The sequence below is a fragment of the Sceloporus undulatus genome, chromosome 2 (assembly GCF_019175285.1).
Source record: "Sceloporus undulatus isolate JIND9_A2432 ecotype Alabama chromosome 2, SceUnd_v1.1, whole genome shotgun sequence".
In the NCBI taxonomy this organism is placed as follows: domain Eukaryota; kingdom Metazoa; phylum Chordata; class Lepidosauria; order Squamata; family Phrynosomatidae; genus Sceloporus; species Sceloporus undulatus.
Genome location: NC_056523.1, coordinates 138,038,596 through 138,053,366, shown reverse-complemented (window position 1 = coordinate 138,053,366; position 14,771 = coordinate 138,038,596). Strand labels below are relative to the sequence as shown.

The window sequence follows — 14,771 nt, the reverse complement described above, 5'->3', positions numbered from 1 at the left end:
CAAATGAAAAGTGGAAATTAACTTCTAAGGGCTGTGCTGTTCATCTAAAGATAATGACCCTGAAGAACCCTGGAAGCAGGAAAGTAAGACAGCTGCTCAGACATACAATTCAAATACTTCATCAAAGAGAGGGTGGAGACTGTTCTTTATGCACTCGGTTGTCCGTGCCATGACCTCAGGGAACTCATGCCGCGGCTCCAAGGTGAGTTGGATGAAGGGATCACTTGAACCTGGAGGTGTCAATATGTGGGAGGTTAGAAGTGAATCATAAAAACATACCACTCTGTCCAGGTACAGTGGTACCTCGGGATACGAATTACCCAGCTTACGAATTTTTCGGGATACGAATAAATCCCATAGGGATTTATTGTTTCGGGTTACGAACGTTTTTTCGGGTTACGAAAAAACGCCGGCGCTGTTTTAAATGGAGCCGCGGCAGAGCCGCGGCTTTTTTTCCCATTAGCGCCTATGGCAATTCGGGTTACGAAGGTTTTTCGGGTTACGAAATTAGCCGCGGAACGAATTAATTTCGTAACCCGAGGGAGCACTGTATAAGCTGTGTTTCCAAGATTACATCAGTCCAAGTATGTATCTTGTCCACTGTTCTATGGACTGTTTACTAGGGCTACCTTTTTAGATAGTGAATGAAGACCAAGAGTAACTGACATGCAAGCAAATCCTTCAAGCTGCTGAGAGGTGAACTTTGGTCACCTAGGTTGAAATTTACAAAGATCACTAAGTCAGCAAATGGGTCTCTCTAGCCCCGCACTGTCTACTTTGAGGGCTCCCTAACATCTGTAGCAAGGGGTCTTTCCCAGCCAAATGTATTCAAAATGGAAATGCCAGGGACAGATTTTTGGACTTAGTACACTCAAGCTGCATTCTCTGTCACTGAACCCAGAGCTTGAACATTTAGGCCTGCAACTCCCAGATTCCCCAGCCAAAGGTCTTGCTGGCTTCAGGATTCTGGGAATTATAATCCATAACAATAATTTTTCCAAACTCAGTCACTGGGGGAGGGAACATACATATTCCCTGGACATAATAATTGAATTATGACCATCTTTTGATCCAATGCTATCTTTTCATTGCAGTCAGCCATCCTATCTTCCTTGGCACAGTCTTATTACACTCTTTACACAGCCCAGCTCCTGAACATATGACGTACTGTTCATGCTGGCTTTTTGTCAGAGTTCAGAAGCCAGGCATATAAAAGTTCATGTCTACTGCTGCTACCTTTTTTTTTTTTTTTTTTTTTTTTGCAAAAGATACTGAACAGGAAAGAGTAAAGTAAGGCAACAACAACCTCTTCTGGGAAGCTGAGTTAACTGCAAGCTACTCAACCCATTTTCTCTTCAGATATTAAGGATGTATCAACAACTAGCATTTCTGAAGATTTAACTTTGGTACTGAACTCTTAGATTTTTCCATGCTCCCCAAATCTATGCATTTGATATGTTTATTTTCTATTGCATGCACACAACCTTTGTAAGTGCTGAATGTTATAATAATATTACTGGCAGAAGACCTTTGATCTGGCAAATCATGCAAAATATCCCTCTTTAATGAGTTGTAAATTCTGTAGGCATCACACATACATGCGCATATGCACAGAAGAAGTGGCATCATAGTGGACTGTAGCAAACTGCTAGTCTATATTTTTATTTATTTTGTCTATACATCTTTTTGTTGGGATGGTAACTCGAGGCAAATTTCAAAATTTTAAGGTATGATCTAATTATATTGTATTGTTCTTTTAAATTATAAGTCACTTTGAGTCCTACTTTTTTGGGGCAGAGGGAAGCAGGATATAAATAAATTAATCACCATCACAATCTATAAATCAATTCCCATTTCTATTCATTTTCTATGACACAGAATCCAGGATGGGGCTGCAGAGACAGGAGCAGGCATGATTCTCAGTGGTTAGGGTTACTATGAGACCCGAGCAAGGAAGAGGTTTAACCCTCACTCCCTGGTCACGTGCTCCTTCTCTTTCTCCCAGATGAATTAATTGTTGCCTTTTTCTTGTAACTGGAAAAACTACACACTTTGCACTGTGGTGTCTTGATGTGTGTGGCCCAGGCCCCGACACTGGCTAACCTGGCTTGATTGTTTACCATTAGGAAACCCCACAGTGAGGAAAGTACAACACCTGCCCCTACACAGAGCAAGATACTACACCAGCTCTGACTATATCATGACACCAATTTCCCAGTCCATTGCTGTAAGTGAAAAGATCTGACTGCCTGGCAGACTGACGTTTTCAGCTTCCTCCATGAGATGAATGGACTGGGGGGAACATGGATATTCCCTTGAGAACTACTCAAGTAGATCCTCCAACAGCTAGTCTAGGGACTAAAAGCCAGGCAGCCCTCCTTACTTTTGATAGTGAGCTCAGTTCCACAGAACTGTCTCTATTCTGTGTGGATTATGTTACCCATTGTCCAGGCAGTTGGGCTGTGATTAATGCCCAAGCACATAAGCAAAATGGAGTGTCCTGGTCAAGAGCAGCCAGAAAGCAGCTGGATACTAAGGAGCTGAAGATAGCAATGCCAAGGTTTCAGGAAATTTGGATCACTGGCAAGATGTATGCCCCTGCATAAGGAGAACAAGATCTATTACCAAGCTGTATACCTCGTTGACACAGAAGTTCTCTTACCATTGGAGTCCAGGGGAAGGAGGTTAACAGCATTGAGTACTTCAATGTGCAGCTTTTGTTCTGAGTGGCGGTAGAGGGCTTTAATGGTCACAGCTCCATATTTGTCGGGGCCAGCCTCCATCTAAGATGAAAGAACAACCAAAGGAAGAGGTGTGAATGATATTAAATGCACTTTGAATACCACAGCCCACCAGTCCTGATTTCCCTGTGCTAGAGATGGGAATCGTGCTACCGGCATAGTCAGCATAGCCAATGGTGAGGAATGCTGGGAGTTACAGTCCAGCAACACCTGAAGTACTGTGTATTCCCCATTCTTGCCCTTCACTGTTTTGTAAGCAGGTATCCCATCTAGCATTAGTATAGTGGACCCTGTTATCCGCTGGGTTTTGGTTCCAGGATCCCCCTTGGATAACAACATCCGTGGATGCTTCAGCCCCATTAAATGCAATGGCATAACAAAATGTTGTCCCTTATATAAAATGGAAAATCAAGGTTTGCTATCTGGAATGCATACTTTTTTGAATATTTTCAAACCATGGATGCTTGAATCCATAGATTAAAAAAAAATCATGGATAAGGAGGGCTGACTGTACTCCATCAATCAATATTGAATATCTTATTTGCTAGCATTAGTTGCAATGCTGTTGTTGAAGAGAAGAATTAATGTGTGCATCTCATTCATAAACAAGAAGAGCCAGGTTCACTGAAGTCATACCTGCTGCTGGATTCGGGCACTGAAATACTTCTGAATAAGTCTTCTGCTGGTGGAAGAGCAGAGGTCCAACTCTTTTTCCAGAGCCTAGAGAGAAGTGTATGTGTGATCAGAAACAATACTAATCAGATAGCTTCTCTGTCTCTGGAGAGAAAAAAAAGGTACAGAAACAGACAGTGGGGGCAACTTCTAATGAGGATCCAGAGGAAACTTGTGATCTGCACCAGCTCAGGCCTGGGAACTCTAAAATAGCTTTAAAGGAAAGAAGAAATGGTCAAAAGCTCACTTCCCATTCATTTTCATTAAAGTTTGGAGGATGGCCTGTTTCAACTCATATAATTTCTCTTGAAAACCTTCAGAGCATGCACAGACAGACAGATGAAATAAATCAAATCAACTAATCAGTCTTGGAGCATCAGGGATTTCCAGGCTGAAAAAACAGTCTATGGGAGGTCATGGAGTTTGTGGGTCACACTTTGCCTATTCCTTTCCTACCTTTTATGGAGGGATCTGATCCTAAACACATGTGTTGCTGTTTCTGCAGTGTCTGTATGGTGTTTATCAGACGAGCTCTTAAAGAGGTACTATTCCAGTGTGACTCCTCTAGCTGCCTCCTGTTGCATGCTGGGATTGGCAGTTTTAAGAAGGGGTATTTAGAATTCTCAGGCAGAGAAGTTCAGCTCCTTAAAACTGCCAATCCCAGCATGCAACAGGAGGCTGCTAGAGGAGTCACACTGGAATAGTAGCTCTTTAAGAGCATAGTGTGATAAACATCAAAGACAGAACCTGTTTTTCTTCCCCTTGCAGCCCTCTGCATCATCTGAAAACCAACACCAGAGACTTTCCCAATTTTTCTGGAGCAGGTCTTGGGGCTGCATGACACTACATGCAGGGGGAAGCAGTTCCATCAACAGCCTCCCAACTACATTTAGTTCATAGTATATTTTATGCATTTGGGTCCTCCTATGTTCCATCCATGCAAATGGCAATGCAATGGCATGACAATCATTCACCCAGTCCCCCCTAAGCCTGGCAGTAATTCATTTCAATGGTTTTTCAAATTGTATTAATGCTCATTCAGTGTAAAGGAGGGAAGAACAAGCATTCAGAGGAGCAAGAACTAGGGAAGAGTCCTTGGCTTCAAGGACACCATTTTCATTATCCACATCTTCAGCAATATTTTGTGCATGCCTAGATTGTGCCCTGCCTACTGTGGAGGGACACTCTCCTTCACAATGCTCCACAGGGGTTGTAGCACCTCACCGTAAATGTTGTAGTGTGAAGGGTGTCCTTTGGCAAACCACAGCCCTCAGCATGAAAACAGAGTTCCAAGCTCTATGGAAAGGAGGACAAAGAAAAGAGATGAACCACCCACAGTTGAAGTTCAAACAACATTCAAACTTTTCTTCTCCCCCTTGTCCTTCCTTCCATCTCATACTCCCAAGTACCTGGAGGGCAAATTGCAATTTCCTGAAGTGCCTCAAGTTGCCAGCTTTCTGTTTTGCAGCCCCTTTCAGCAGCTCCAGGGTGTGATTCCACAGCAGCCCCAGGAGGCTGTTGGATCAAGGATAAAAAGAAAAGAAAGAAAAGTTGAGGCAGTGAAACTAGATTGCCACATGGAGCATATTCTAAGGTTTAGCAGCTGCCAACAGATACTATAAGCTTGGGCAAGAAAGGCCAAAGTAGGTTATCGGCTTCCCAATCTCAGAATCCCCACTCTTTGGCTTTAAATGTGATTTCAGTGGAGGATGAGAACTACAGCTGAAAGGAGATGCAGGCATGGGGAATGCCATCTTCATTGTACAGTGGGCTCTTGGTATCCACTAGGGTTTGGTTCCAGGACCCTCTGTGGACACCAAAATCCATGGATGCTCAACAATGACATAACAAAATGGTGTCCCTTATATAAAATGGCAAAATCAAGATTATTTTTTGGAGGTTTTTTTTTTTTTAAACAGCTATGGATACAAAGGGCCAACTATACTACAAGCTTTTCCTAGATACATACACAACTGTTCTAGAAGCAAAGAAGCAAACTTTGTAACATGTGACAGTCACCCTAACCAGTAACCAAGGAACAAAATAGATCTCTGGCACTTACATTCACAGCATTTATACAACTATTCTCAGAAGCTGTTCAGCAAATAGAAAACTTCCTCACAGTCTTTGTATCTGATGATCCCCTTCTCATGAATCTTATCTGTTGTGGGACAGGGTGTGGCCTGTCATCTTTCTTTCTTGTATCAGATTTAGCCCAAGAGACCAAAATATAGAAATAAACAGAAGAATGCCTTGAACATGTGCAGATTAGCCATTAGCATTGTGGAGCCACAACTAGACAATCCAGATTTAGAGACAAAGATTAAGACAGGAACCTGGGAGACAGGGTTTGTTTTCTAAAATCAGAGGAAATAAGACAGTAAGTAGTCTGTTGGATGTGGAAGCCAATTTAGCTGTGAATTTCTTAGCTGTGGCTACCCATAATAAATAAATGGGCATCCTGGTGCTAGTTTGTGCATGCCACTGACCACAGCCAATTAGACACATATAACGTCTTTGTTAAAAAGGAGATTATCAGATGGGAGAAAATCAGGGAAGAAAAAGGCCTACTCCCAGAAAAGTCACGTGATCATGCTGAACACTTTCAGATGACGTTGCACTTATCCAGGACTTAACCCATGAAGATCCAGGAATACTCCAGCAACAAACCATTCCCGGGACTTCCCCATTAATGGTTTATTGCTGGAACATTCCTAGATCTTCATGGATTAAGTCCTGGATAAGCACAATGTGTCTGAAAATCCTCAGCATGATTGCATGACTTTGTCAGGAGTATGTTTTTTACTCCCGGCTCCCCTCCCCCCCATCTGATAATCTCCATAGCTTCATTGGTTATTGCTGGTTTGTTTCTGTGCACAGTTCAAAATGCTAGTTATGACCTATAAAGCCCTGTACTGCTTTCCCCATAGGAACCTGCAAGGGTTCTAAGATTTGCATATAGCGGAAGGTTTTCTTTCAGTCCCACCACCATTACAAGCTTCCTTGGTGAGGACAGGAGAGTGTGACTGCTCCCACCTTCCGGACACCTTTCCACTGGAGGCTAGGTTGGCCCCCTCCCTGCTCTCTTTTCACCAGCCAAAAAAGAATCATAGAATCATAGGGTTGGAAGAGACCGCAAGGGCCATCCAGTCCAACCCCCTGCCATGCCATGCAGGAAATCACAATCAAATCATCCTTGACTGATGGCCATCAAGCCTCTGTTTTTGTTCAAGCAGGCTTTTAACATGTAAGGAAGAGGAGCTTCTTATTGGGATGTTTTATTTATCTTTTTAACTTCTGTATATCTTTTAAATGATTTCATACTATTTTATGTGGTGATTTTAATTGTTTTTAAAAAAATTATTGTGAAGATTTTTTTAATTGACTGACTAGGAGCTGCCTTGGGAGAAAGGCAGCATACAAATAAAACAAAATAAATAAATGAATAAATACATAAAATAAATGTCTGTTTCACACTGACCTACAGGGCAAGGCAACTCTTAATTGCTCCTGTGCCTCTGCTTTACCTGTTGGATGGCCCTTCTTATTCATCAGGGCCTTCCTCTTTCCTTCAGCTTTGACCAGCATGAGAATTATATGTGGTGAGAAAGGAACACCTTCTTCCTGCTGCCACTGCCTAAGTATTGCCCTCTATAAAGTGGTGCCCAGGCAGCCTCTGCTAATTTAAGAGTGGAGAAATGTTGAACCTGAAGATGTCTTGTGCTTCAGCTCCAAAAAACATCAGCCAGCATGGCCAATGTGTAAGGAATTATGGAAGTTCTTGTCTCAAAACATCAGGCGAGCCATAGGTTCCCCATTCCTGCTACAATTACTACTAGAATGACAGTTATACAAATCCCATTTTCCCCTGAGTACGGGCCCTTGCACACTATACAACTATAGCACTATGATTCCACATAGCAAATGAACTAGAATCATAGCACAAGAACTATATAGTTTGAAAGGTCTCTGGGTTCCATTTGGATATAATCCAAATAGAGAAATGATCTCTGCAACACCTCCAACATCCTAGCTCACCTATTGAAGTTCTCCTGGACCAGGTTCCCACTTAGGTATTGGAGCTCACATTCCAAGAATTTCATTAAAGGGGTGATGCTCTGGAAAGAGAAGGACAAAAAGATTATGCAAAATAGAGGAAGAGCACCTACAATCCACAGTCTCATGCAGTCTGAAGGGACCATTTCAGCAGAATCTCCATGGAAAGTCTAAAAAGTGTCTTCTGTTGACCAGCATAACATCTGACAGATTTTTTACTCTGCGTGTGCTGACAAAATCTAACACAGCATCATGGCCACTCTGTGGAAAATACAATGCTAGCATTCATACACATGCAAGTGTATGAGCTGGCAGAAGCTTTAAAAATGTACAACCCACTGTGTAGAGCACTGCAGGGGCATAAAATTTAGGTCAGCCTGGAAAAACCACTCAATCTGGACTCTACATCAAAGGATTGCTAGGTTCCTTCTCCAGCCCTATCTGGTTCAAAACAAGAAAGGAAAAAGACTGAATGTATGGAATTTGTCCTGATAACAGTCCTACATCAAATTGCAGCAAAGGACTAGAAGAGTCTACAATATAAACTGAACATCAAGTCTTGCCTTGTGTAGAATTTACATAATCAGCCAATTCAGTACTATTTTTTTTAAAAAAAAAACAGGACACCAACAAATCATCGATGGTAACTATGTCAGTAGCTAGAGGCACTCTCATGTGCTACAAATTAGTTCTAGAGGAGAGTTCTCAATGCTCAATTCTGTTGTCATCATCAAAAAGCACTGGTGGTAGTAATACAACTAAGGGACAAAATGCATGTGATTGCTGGTGTGGGTTTTTTAAAATTAAATTTATTTTTTACTTTTTCTGATATGAACTGAGGTGTCCACATTCTCTTCTCAATCAGTTCAGAAGTAACCCTAGCTGCTTGTTCAGTATCTTTCTTTCTGACTACTGATAACAGCTCCTTCCACTGCTTCTGGAGATACCTAATATATTGTGTCAAGGCCTAAAAACAGATTCTTGAGACTCACATCCTCTGGGTCCTTAGAGTCACTGGAGGCCGACAATTCTTGGATGTGCCTGGCAATTCCAGCATCCAGCTGCCAAACAAAACATATGCACTTGATATTACTAAGGCAAGATTTTGAATACTGCTCAGAGTGGTAAATTATTTTCGCAATCTTTATATGAGACAGGAAGGACAACCAACACCTCATAATCTCCCAGATTAAAAATGGGCTAGGCGGATGGATGGGTGGGCGGGCAGGCAGTGGCCACAACTTGTTTGAAGCAACCCAATAAAAACCTGAATCAAGATTTGAACCAGGAAAATCATGGCTCACAGTATGTTTAAGGCTCTCTGTCACCATCTAAGGAGATTATTGGGGGGGGGGGAGTAAAAGACATAATCATATGATTGCGCTGAAGATTTTCAGACATCTTCACGCTCTTCCAGAACTTATCCAGTGAAGATCCAGGAATGCTCCAGCAACAAACCATTCATGGGGAAGTCCCAGGAATGGTTCAATTGCAGGAGGATTCCTAGATGAGTGCAATGTGTCTGAAAATCTTCAGCGTGATCATGCAGTTATGCCAGGAGTATGCCTTTTACTTCTGGCTGCCCCCTCCCCCCTCGTCTGATGGTCTCCTAAGAGTAGGGACCTTTTGCCTGATCCATATGCAGCCAAAACACCATGATCTGTGCATAAAAAGGACATATCGACTGCCTGAGTACCTTTTGGGGCTGAGTACCTTTTGCAAATCAAACCCAGCAAAAGCCTGAACTGGCCGTGGAATGCTGAGTGATCACTAGAGGAAGAAAAGGGGGAGGAGAGGATGGGAGGGGAACGGAGACTTCAAGGAAGAAGGCACGGCTGACTGGTTGGTACCATAAAAACTGAGCCAGCAGAGAAAGGCAAACAAAAGCAGCCACTGAGGCAGAGCTTACAAATGTTACTTTTTGGTCTATACTTTTAAGAACATTCAGCAGTCCACTACCAGTTCTGTTTGGGGGGATCTGGGAAGTTCTAGTCCAAAAAACAACTTTCCAAAGCCCTGCACAGACGATCTCAATATTTGGAGCCAGTCCTGCAGAGGATAATGCATTTGTTATTTTATGTCCCACTGCTTTGAACAAAGTGTTAGATACAAGAGAGCATGGAAGCTTCCCATGCATGCATGTGCACACACACAGACTGACCCAGCATGTGCAATACCAATAGCATAGCCCATATGACTGAGTGAAAGAGTGAAAGAGGAACGCCAAGGCTGTGAAGTTACTTTGGTTCCCAAGGTCTGGACCACACTTCGTATCTCGCTGTTGAGGCAGGTGACGGTAGCCTGAAGCTGGTGGTGGAGTGTGTTCTGGAATTGTTCTGGGGCAATAACATTTCCAGCCTTCTGCTCCAGACGTGTCCAGTCCAGCTGCGACGGCAACTTCAGGATCATTGTGCGGAGCTGCTCAATGTTGTTCACCACAACACAGAGCTACAGGGAAAGTGGGAAGAGAAAAAGAAAAGGAAACTACACTTCAAAAGCCTCTCTGGCAAATGGCCAAGTTTTACATACCCATAAAGGTACCATAGGTAGTTCTTTCTTTCTACTGTGGAAGACAGTCCCATGCCCCATGCTTACTTGTACCAAGGGATCATCCCAAGATTCACTGAGTTCCTTGTCATAATATGATTCTACTGCTCACCTTGTTAGCTGCTTCTCCCTCCTCACGTTGGTTTGATGACAATTCTTCTGCCCTTTTCTTGATCAACCGGCAGTATGTCAGAGCAATTTTACACATGTCCTAAGGAGTCAGAAAGGAGAAAGGTTGAGGTACTGTGACTTTGTGGAAAGAAAATGATACTTGACACCTCAGAAAAATAGGAATTCTATCCTAATTAAGCCTCAGAGGGCAAGGAATTCCAAACAATGCTACACAAATTCATTTGTAGGCATTGCCTGCTTCGTTTATATATCCATAGGAATGCTTCAATGTTAATTTTAGCATGATTTTAAAAAAATCATACAGATGAATATGGAAATGGGCTTGACTGATGGATGAATGCAAATGAAAGTGACAAAGAACTTTATCACACCAGCCTGCTACAGCAGATGGTTTCTTAGGAGATTCTTCAGCATCAGTGGTAGCAGGGAACTGGCTCAAAAGGAACTGGTAAGGAACTAGTGATGAGAAGTGCCACAAGGTCGGGAGGGGTACATCTACCTTCCCAAACCAGGACAGGTGATACTTGGCTGGTTACACAGATGCAGATGGCCTGATTCTCCTTTGAAGAATAGATATAATGTTGATCTCCAGCAGCAACCCCACTGCCCTGATCTGCCTCTTCCCAGTAAGGATTTTATTACAGCGGCCTACTGTCCCACCATAATCCTTCTAGTTTAAAAATGGAAGCATATTGGTTTGGCATAATTTCTGATCACACTATCTCCCACAATAGTGCTTTGGCGATTCATGGTCACATAAGCTGTTTTCTGCACTACGAAATGCCATCTTCCAGGAGGAATGGTAAGAACAAGCTATCTCAGTGGCCAACCACCTCCTGAAGCCAGCTGCTGTGTGAGTGGCTTTGGGAAGGTGTTGGCAGCTGTGATCACTGTTTTGCCCTGCACCTGAAGTGCAGGATTGCTATGTGCACATTCACACAGCTACTCCACACTTCGGGAGGAAGGGGGAGCAAGCAATAGCAGCTGCTAACCACCTCCTGAAGCTGGCTGCTTTGATTGTCTTGTCACAGAAAAGCGGGAAATAAATAAAAGTTTTATTTATTTATTTATTTATTATGAATATATACAGCAGCCAGTTTCAGGAAGCTGTTAGAAAGTGCAATTGCTGTGACACTGAGGGAAAGAGACAGGAAAATGAGGAGAATCATGCCCAACCACACCATGTGACTACCCAAGAAGCAGAACTGCAGCGGAAGGGACCTATTGCACCAAGGCAGTCATGGAGTAGCAGCAAGATTGGGAGCCCATTGATGGGTTTTGTCCATGAATGGGCAAAAAGCAACAAAACATCATGTGATAAATAATGGCCAAAGACACTTTTATCCTGTTAAAATTCTGATTTTCTAGTTTTGTGTGATGCAGTCCAAAGAAGGAAAATGGGATATCTGCCTTCTCTGCTTGCTCTACGCACCTCAACAAATTTCACCATGATCATGAAGGCCTCTTCAGGATCTGGCCAGTCCAGCTGCTGCCAGGTCTTGACCATCTGGGCATAACACGTGGATAAGTCCACGGTGGATGTACTGTGCTTATTCACCTCCCCCCAATGGCACTAGCTGGACAGAAATGAAATATTTAAATTTTAGCAACAACAAACTGTCAAGGACAGAATTTACTTCGAAATGGGATCTCATAACCACTTTATCCAGAATGTTTGAGTAACATTAGTTCTAGGAAACCAGCTACCAGAGGTTTGAGAGTGTTATGTAGTGACAGAGGAACTTTTCTTTACCTAAATGGTAGAAAGCTGAAATGCATCAGATCAGGGTCCCCTAGCAATAGTTTCTGACATCTAAATAAACACAACAACAAATGCAACAGATCTGTGAATAGAAGGTTGTGGTTGTAGCTTCTGATTCTTATTTAATTTAATTTCCATGTAACACATAGATTAAATAAAGAATACCCTGGTTGACTGGATAGAGGTGAAAAGTATCCATCAATCATTAGGAGTGAGGAGGAGCTTGGGGGAAAAGTCTCAGAGAGAAAAAAGTGAGAGGCAAAAATTCTTTCCTGCCTTTGCTAGGAACCCATTACCTGGTCTACTTGGACAGCCCTCTGGGTCCTTTCGAGAGCTATTGTGTATGCCTTCTGCAGCCATTTAGGGATGGCCTCCTTAAACCAATGGTGGAAGTTGGTCAGTTCAAGAGGACCTTCTCTGGGGGAAAAAACAAAACTTAGATTTTATACAATATAAGAGATTCAAGAATAGAAAATATTACTTGGCATGGCCTCACTCATTCCAAGAAGCTTTTCTCTAGGGATTGATCATCCAAGTTGGATGCAACATAAGAAAGCCTGTCTCAACGAGCTCTGCCTAGTGTGTAAACCTCTACAGATATATACTTAGCATATCCACACATAAGTGCATTCACAAAAATCCCTTGGTATATGATAGTGAAATGTAAGGACACCCTTCGTGTGATGGCCAAAATGCGTGAAACTGCAGGGTTTTGTACCTGTTGCTCACAAAGTCCTTCAGGCGATAGAGTTCCTGCAGGCTGAGATAGAGCTGGAACAGACTCTCTGCTGTGAGTTGGGACATGCCACTGTCAATCTCATTCAGCTGCTCCTTGACATAACAGGAAACCTGCATAACATGACAAAAACCACAAATAGGACAACAAACAGAACCAGGGAAGCTACAGCAGCCCTGCCCCTTCAGTGAGTAAACTGCCATTCCTGTTAGCTCAGTGAATGGACTCTTTTAATAAGTTGTGACTCGGGCTACCTTTAAGAACACTTGTGTAAGTTCAGCAGGAGCACGAGAGAGTTGCTCAGCTACTAAAAAATAGTGACCCTAAGAAGCACCTTTGTGAGTGACCCTCCAGGGTAAGCCTTGCACAGTTTGGGACTTGCTTATTGTAGGTAATGCTGCTTCCCAAGTCACATAGTTGTCACATGTGCAGAATTCCTGTCCATCACTGCAACATGAGGAAGGAAACAGTAAATTCTGTGCTTCTTTCTCCCCTGTTTTTTTACCTCTCCCAAAGAAGACATACCAGGCTCATAGCAGCCAAAATGTTCACCCCATCAAGGAAAGATACAATTGTCTATAAGCTCCTATTTGGTCAGTGCTATTGGTTCCCACCCTTTAAGTCAGGGGTAGGCAACCTTTTTGAGCCGGGGGCCAGGTTGCTGTCCCTCAGACAACTGGGGGGGGGGGGGGAAGCCAAAAAATAAATAATTTAAAAATTTAAAAATTAAATAAATAAATAAACCGGGGAAATGTAGGACAAAATTTTCAAATGGAGGACTTTTTTTTTAATGGAGGACACGTGAAAAAAATTGCTGATTTTTTAAAAATGTTAAGATAAATGCATGTTTCTGAGGCTTCTATAGACAATTGCCCCACCATATCCCCTCGTGTGAGAGGCCAAAGGCCCCGGCGGCAATCGGCGACAGGACCAGGCTGGGGCCGGTTCCAAGGCCTCGCCGGGCCGCATCCAGCCCGCGGGCCGCAGGTTGCCTACCCCTGCTTTAAGTGAACAGCCATGGAGTTTCCCACACACAAAGTGAATAGACACTTGAATGAAAGGAGCATTTGCTCCTAGAAAAGAGCTTAAGCCAGCTTTCCCCAGCATGCTGGCTTGGTGTATAAATATATAAATATATCTGGATGGTGCTGGGCTTCATGGGCTATCATGATAGTCCTCTTCAGCAGATTAGCTGCTTAAGCAGAACAACTTGTTCCAAGGATTGTTCCTAACTTTTATTCCTTCTTTTAAAAAATCAAGCAACTTTGAATCAATGTTTAATTTTGAAGTATCTTTCCTGGATACCCCAAACATGTGAACAGCTGTTCAGGAGCATCTCTGTACAGAAGATCTGCCATTAGCACTGCCAGGTCCTCTGCCCCCTGGGATGAAGGTGAGTTGCAGTAGTGGCTACTATTTATACGTCACCTATAATGGGGCTCAAGATATCTTGTAAATTATTAAAACCAACACAGATTTAAACCATTTTAAAAATCATATACATAATCTTAAAAATCTATAGTGGTTTTGTAAAAAATAGCATTCACTAAAGCAATATTTAAAAATCAACTACAGTACAGAGCTCAGCACGTTATGAAAAGCCCACAAAAGTTGATTCTTAAAAGCCTGATGGAATAGGGATACTTTTCCTTACTGGAGAAAGGAGAGCAAGGAGGGAGCCTTGCCTGACTGGTAGCTCTGAATCAGGTTGAAACTTTTTCTGTAAACTGGACTTCCAGGTAAGGCAATGGCAGGTTGAAGTCTCCTCACTAAGCTTCATGAAAAGGAAAGCTGCTGCAGCAGCAACAATCACTGGCGTGGAGGCAAATTCTAGCTGGTGAATCTCTCCCCAGAGAAGGGGAGATCATGGTGGAAGATCCATGTGGGACAGCACCTTGCTAAGCTCACAGGGACCATAGAAGTCAAAGTGAGAGAAATGAGGAGGGACTGTGGACATTCCATCAAGATCATGCTGCCAGATGCAAGCCTTAAAGGATACTGAACCTGTAATCTCACTTTCTTATTTACTCTTTTAAAACACCTGGAATTGTTTGAATTTTAATTAAAAGAGAATTGTTTGAATTTTAATTAAAAGAGATATTCCACTCACCAGTGATACCAATAC

The 14,771-nt window shown here is 42.7% G+C and overlaps 1 protein-coding gene across 1 annotated transcript in view; it reads right to left on the bottom strand.

Annotated features, from left to right (window-relative positions):
• Nucleotides 1–14,771, bottom strand: part of UNC13D (unc-13 homolog D) — a 54,709-nt gene that overhangs the window by 3,490 nt on the left and 36,448 nt on the right. The window contains 13 exon segments of the mRNA XM_042454714.1: nucleotides 107–230; nucleotides 2,663–2,783; nucleotides 3,378–3,461; nucleotides 4,638–4,709; nucleotides 4,823–4,928; nucleotides 7,452–7,531; nucleotides 8,462–8,530; nucleotides 9,711–9,917; nucleotides 10,129–10,227; nucleotides 11,581–11,712; nucleotides 11,714–11,725; nucleotides 12,207–12,327; nucleotides 12,629–12,759. Coding sequence (XP_042310648.1) covers nucleotides 107–230; nucleotides 2,663–2,783; nucleotides 3,378–3,461; nucleotides 4,638–4,709; nucleotides 4,823–4,928; nucleotides 7,452–7,531; nucleotides 8,462–8,530; nucleotides 9,711–9,917; nucleotides 10,129–10,227; nucleotides 11,581–11,712; nucleotides 11,714–11,725; nucleotides 12,207–12,327; nucleotides 12,629–12,759 — 1,358 coding nt within the window.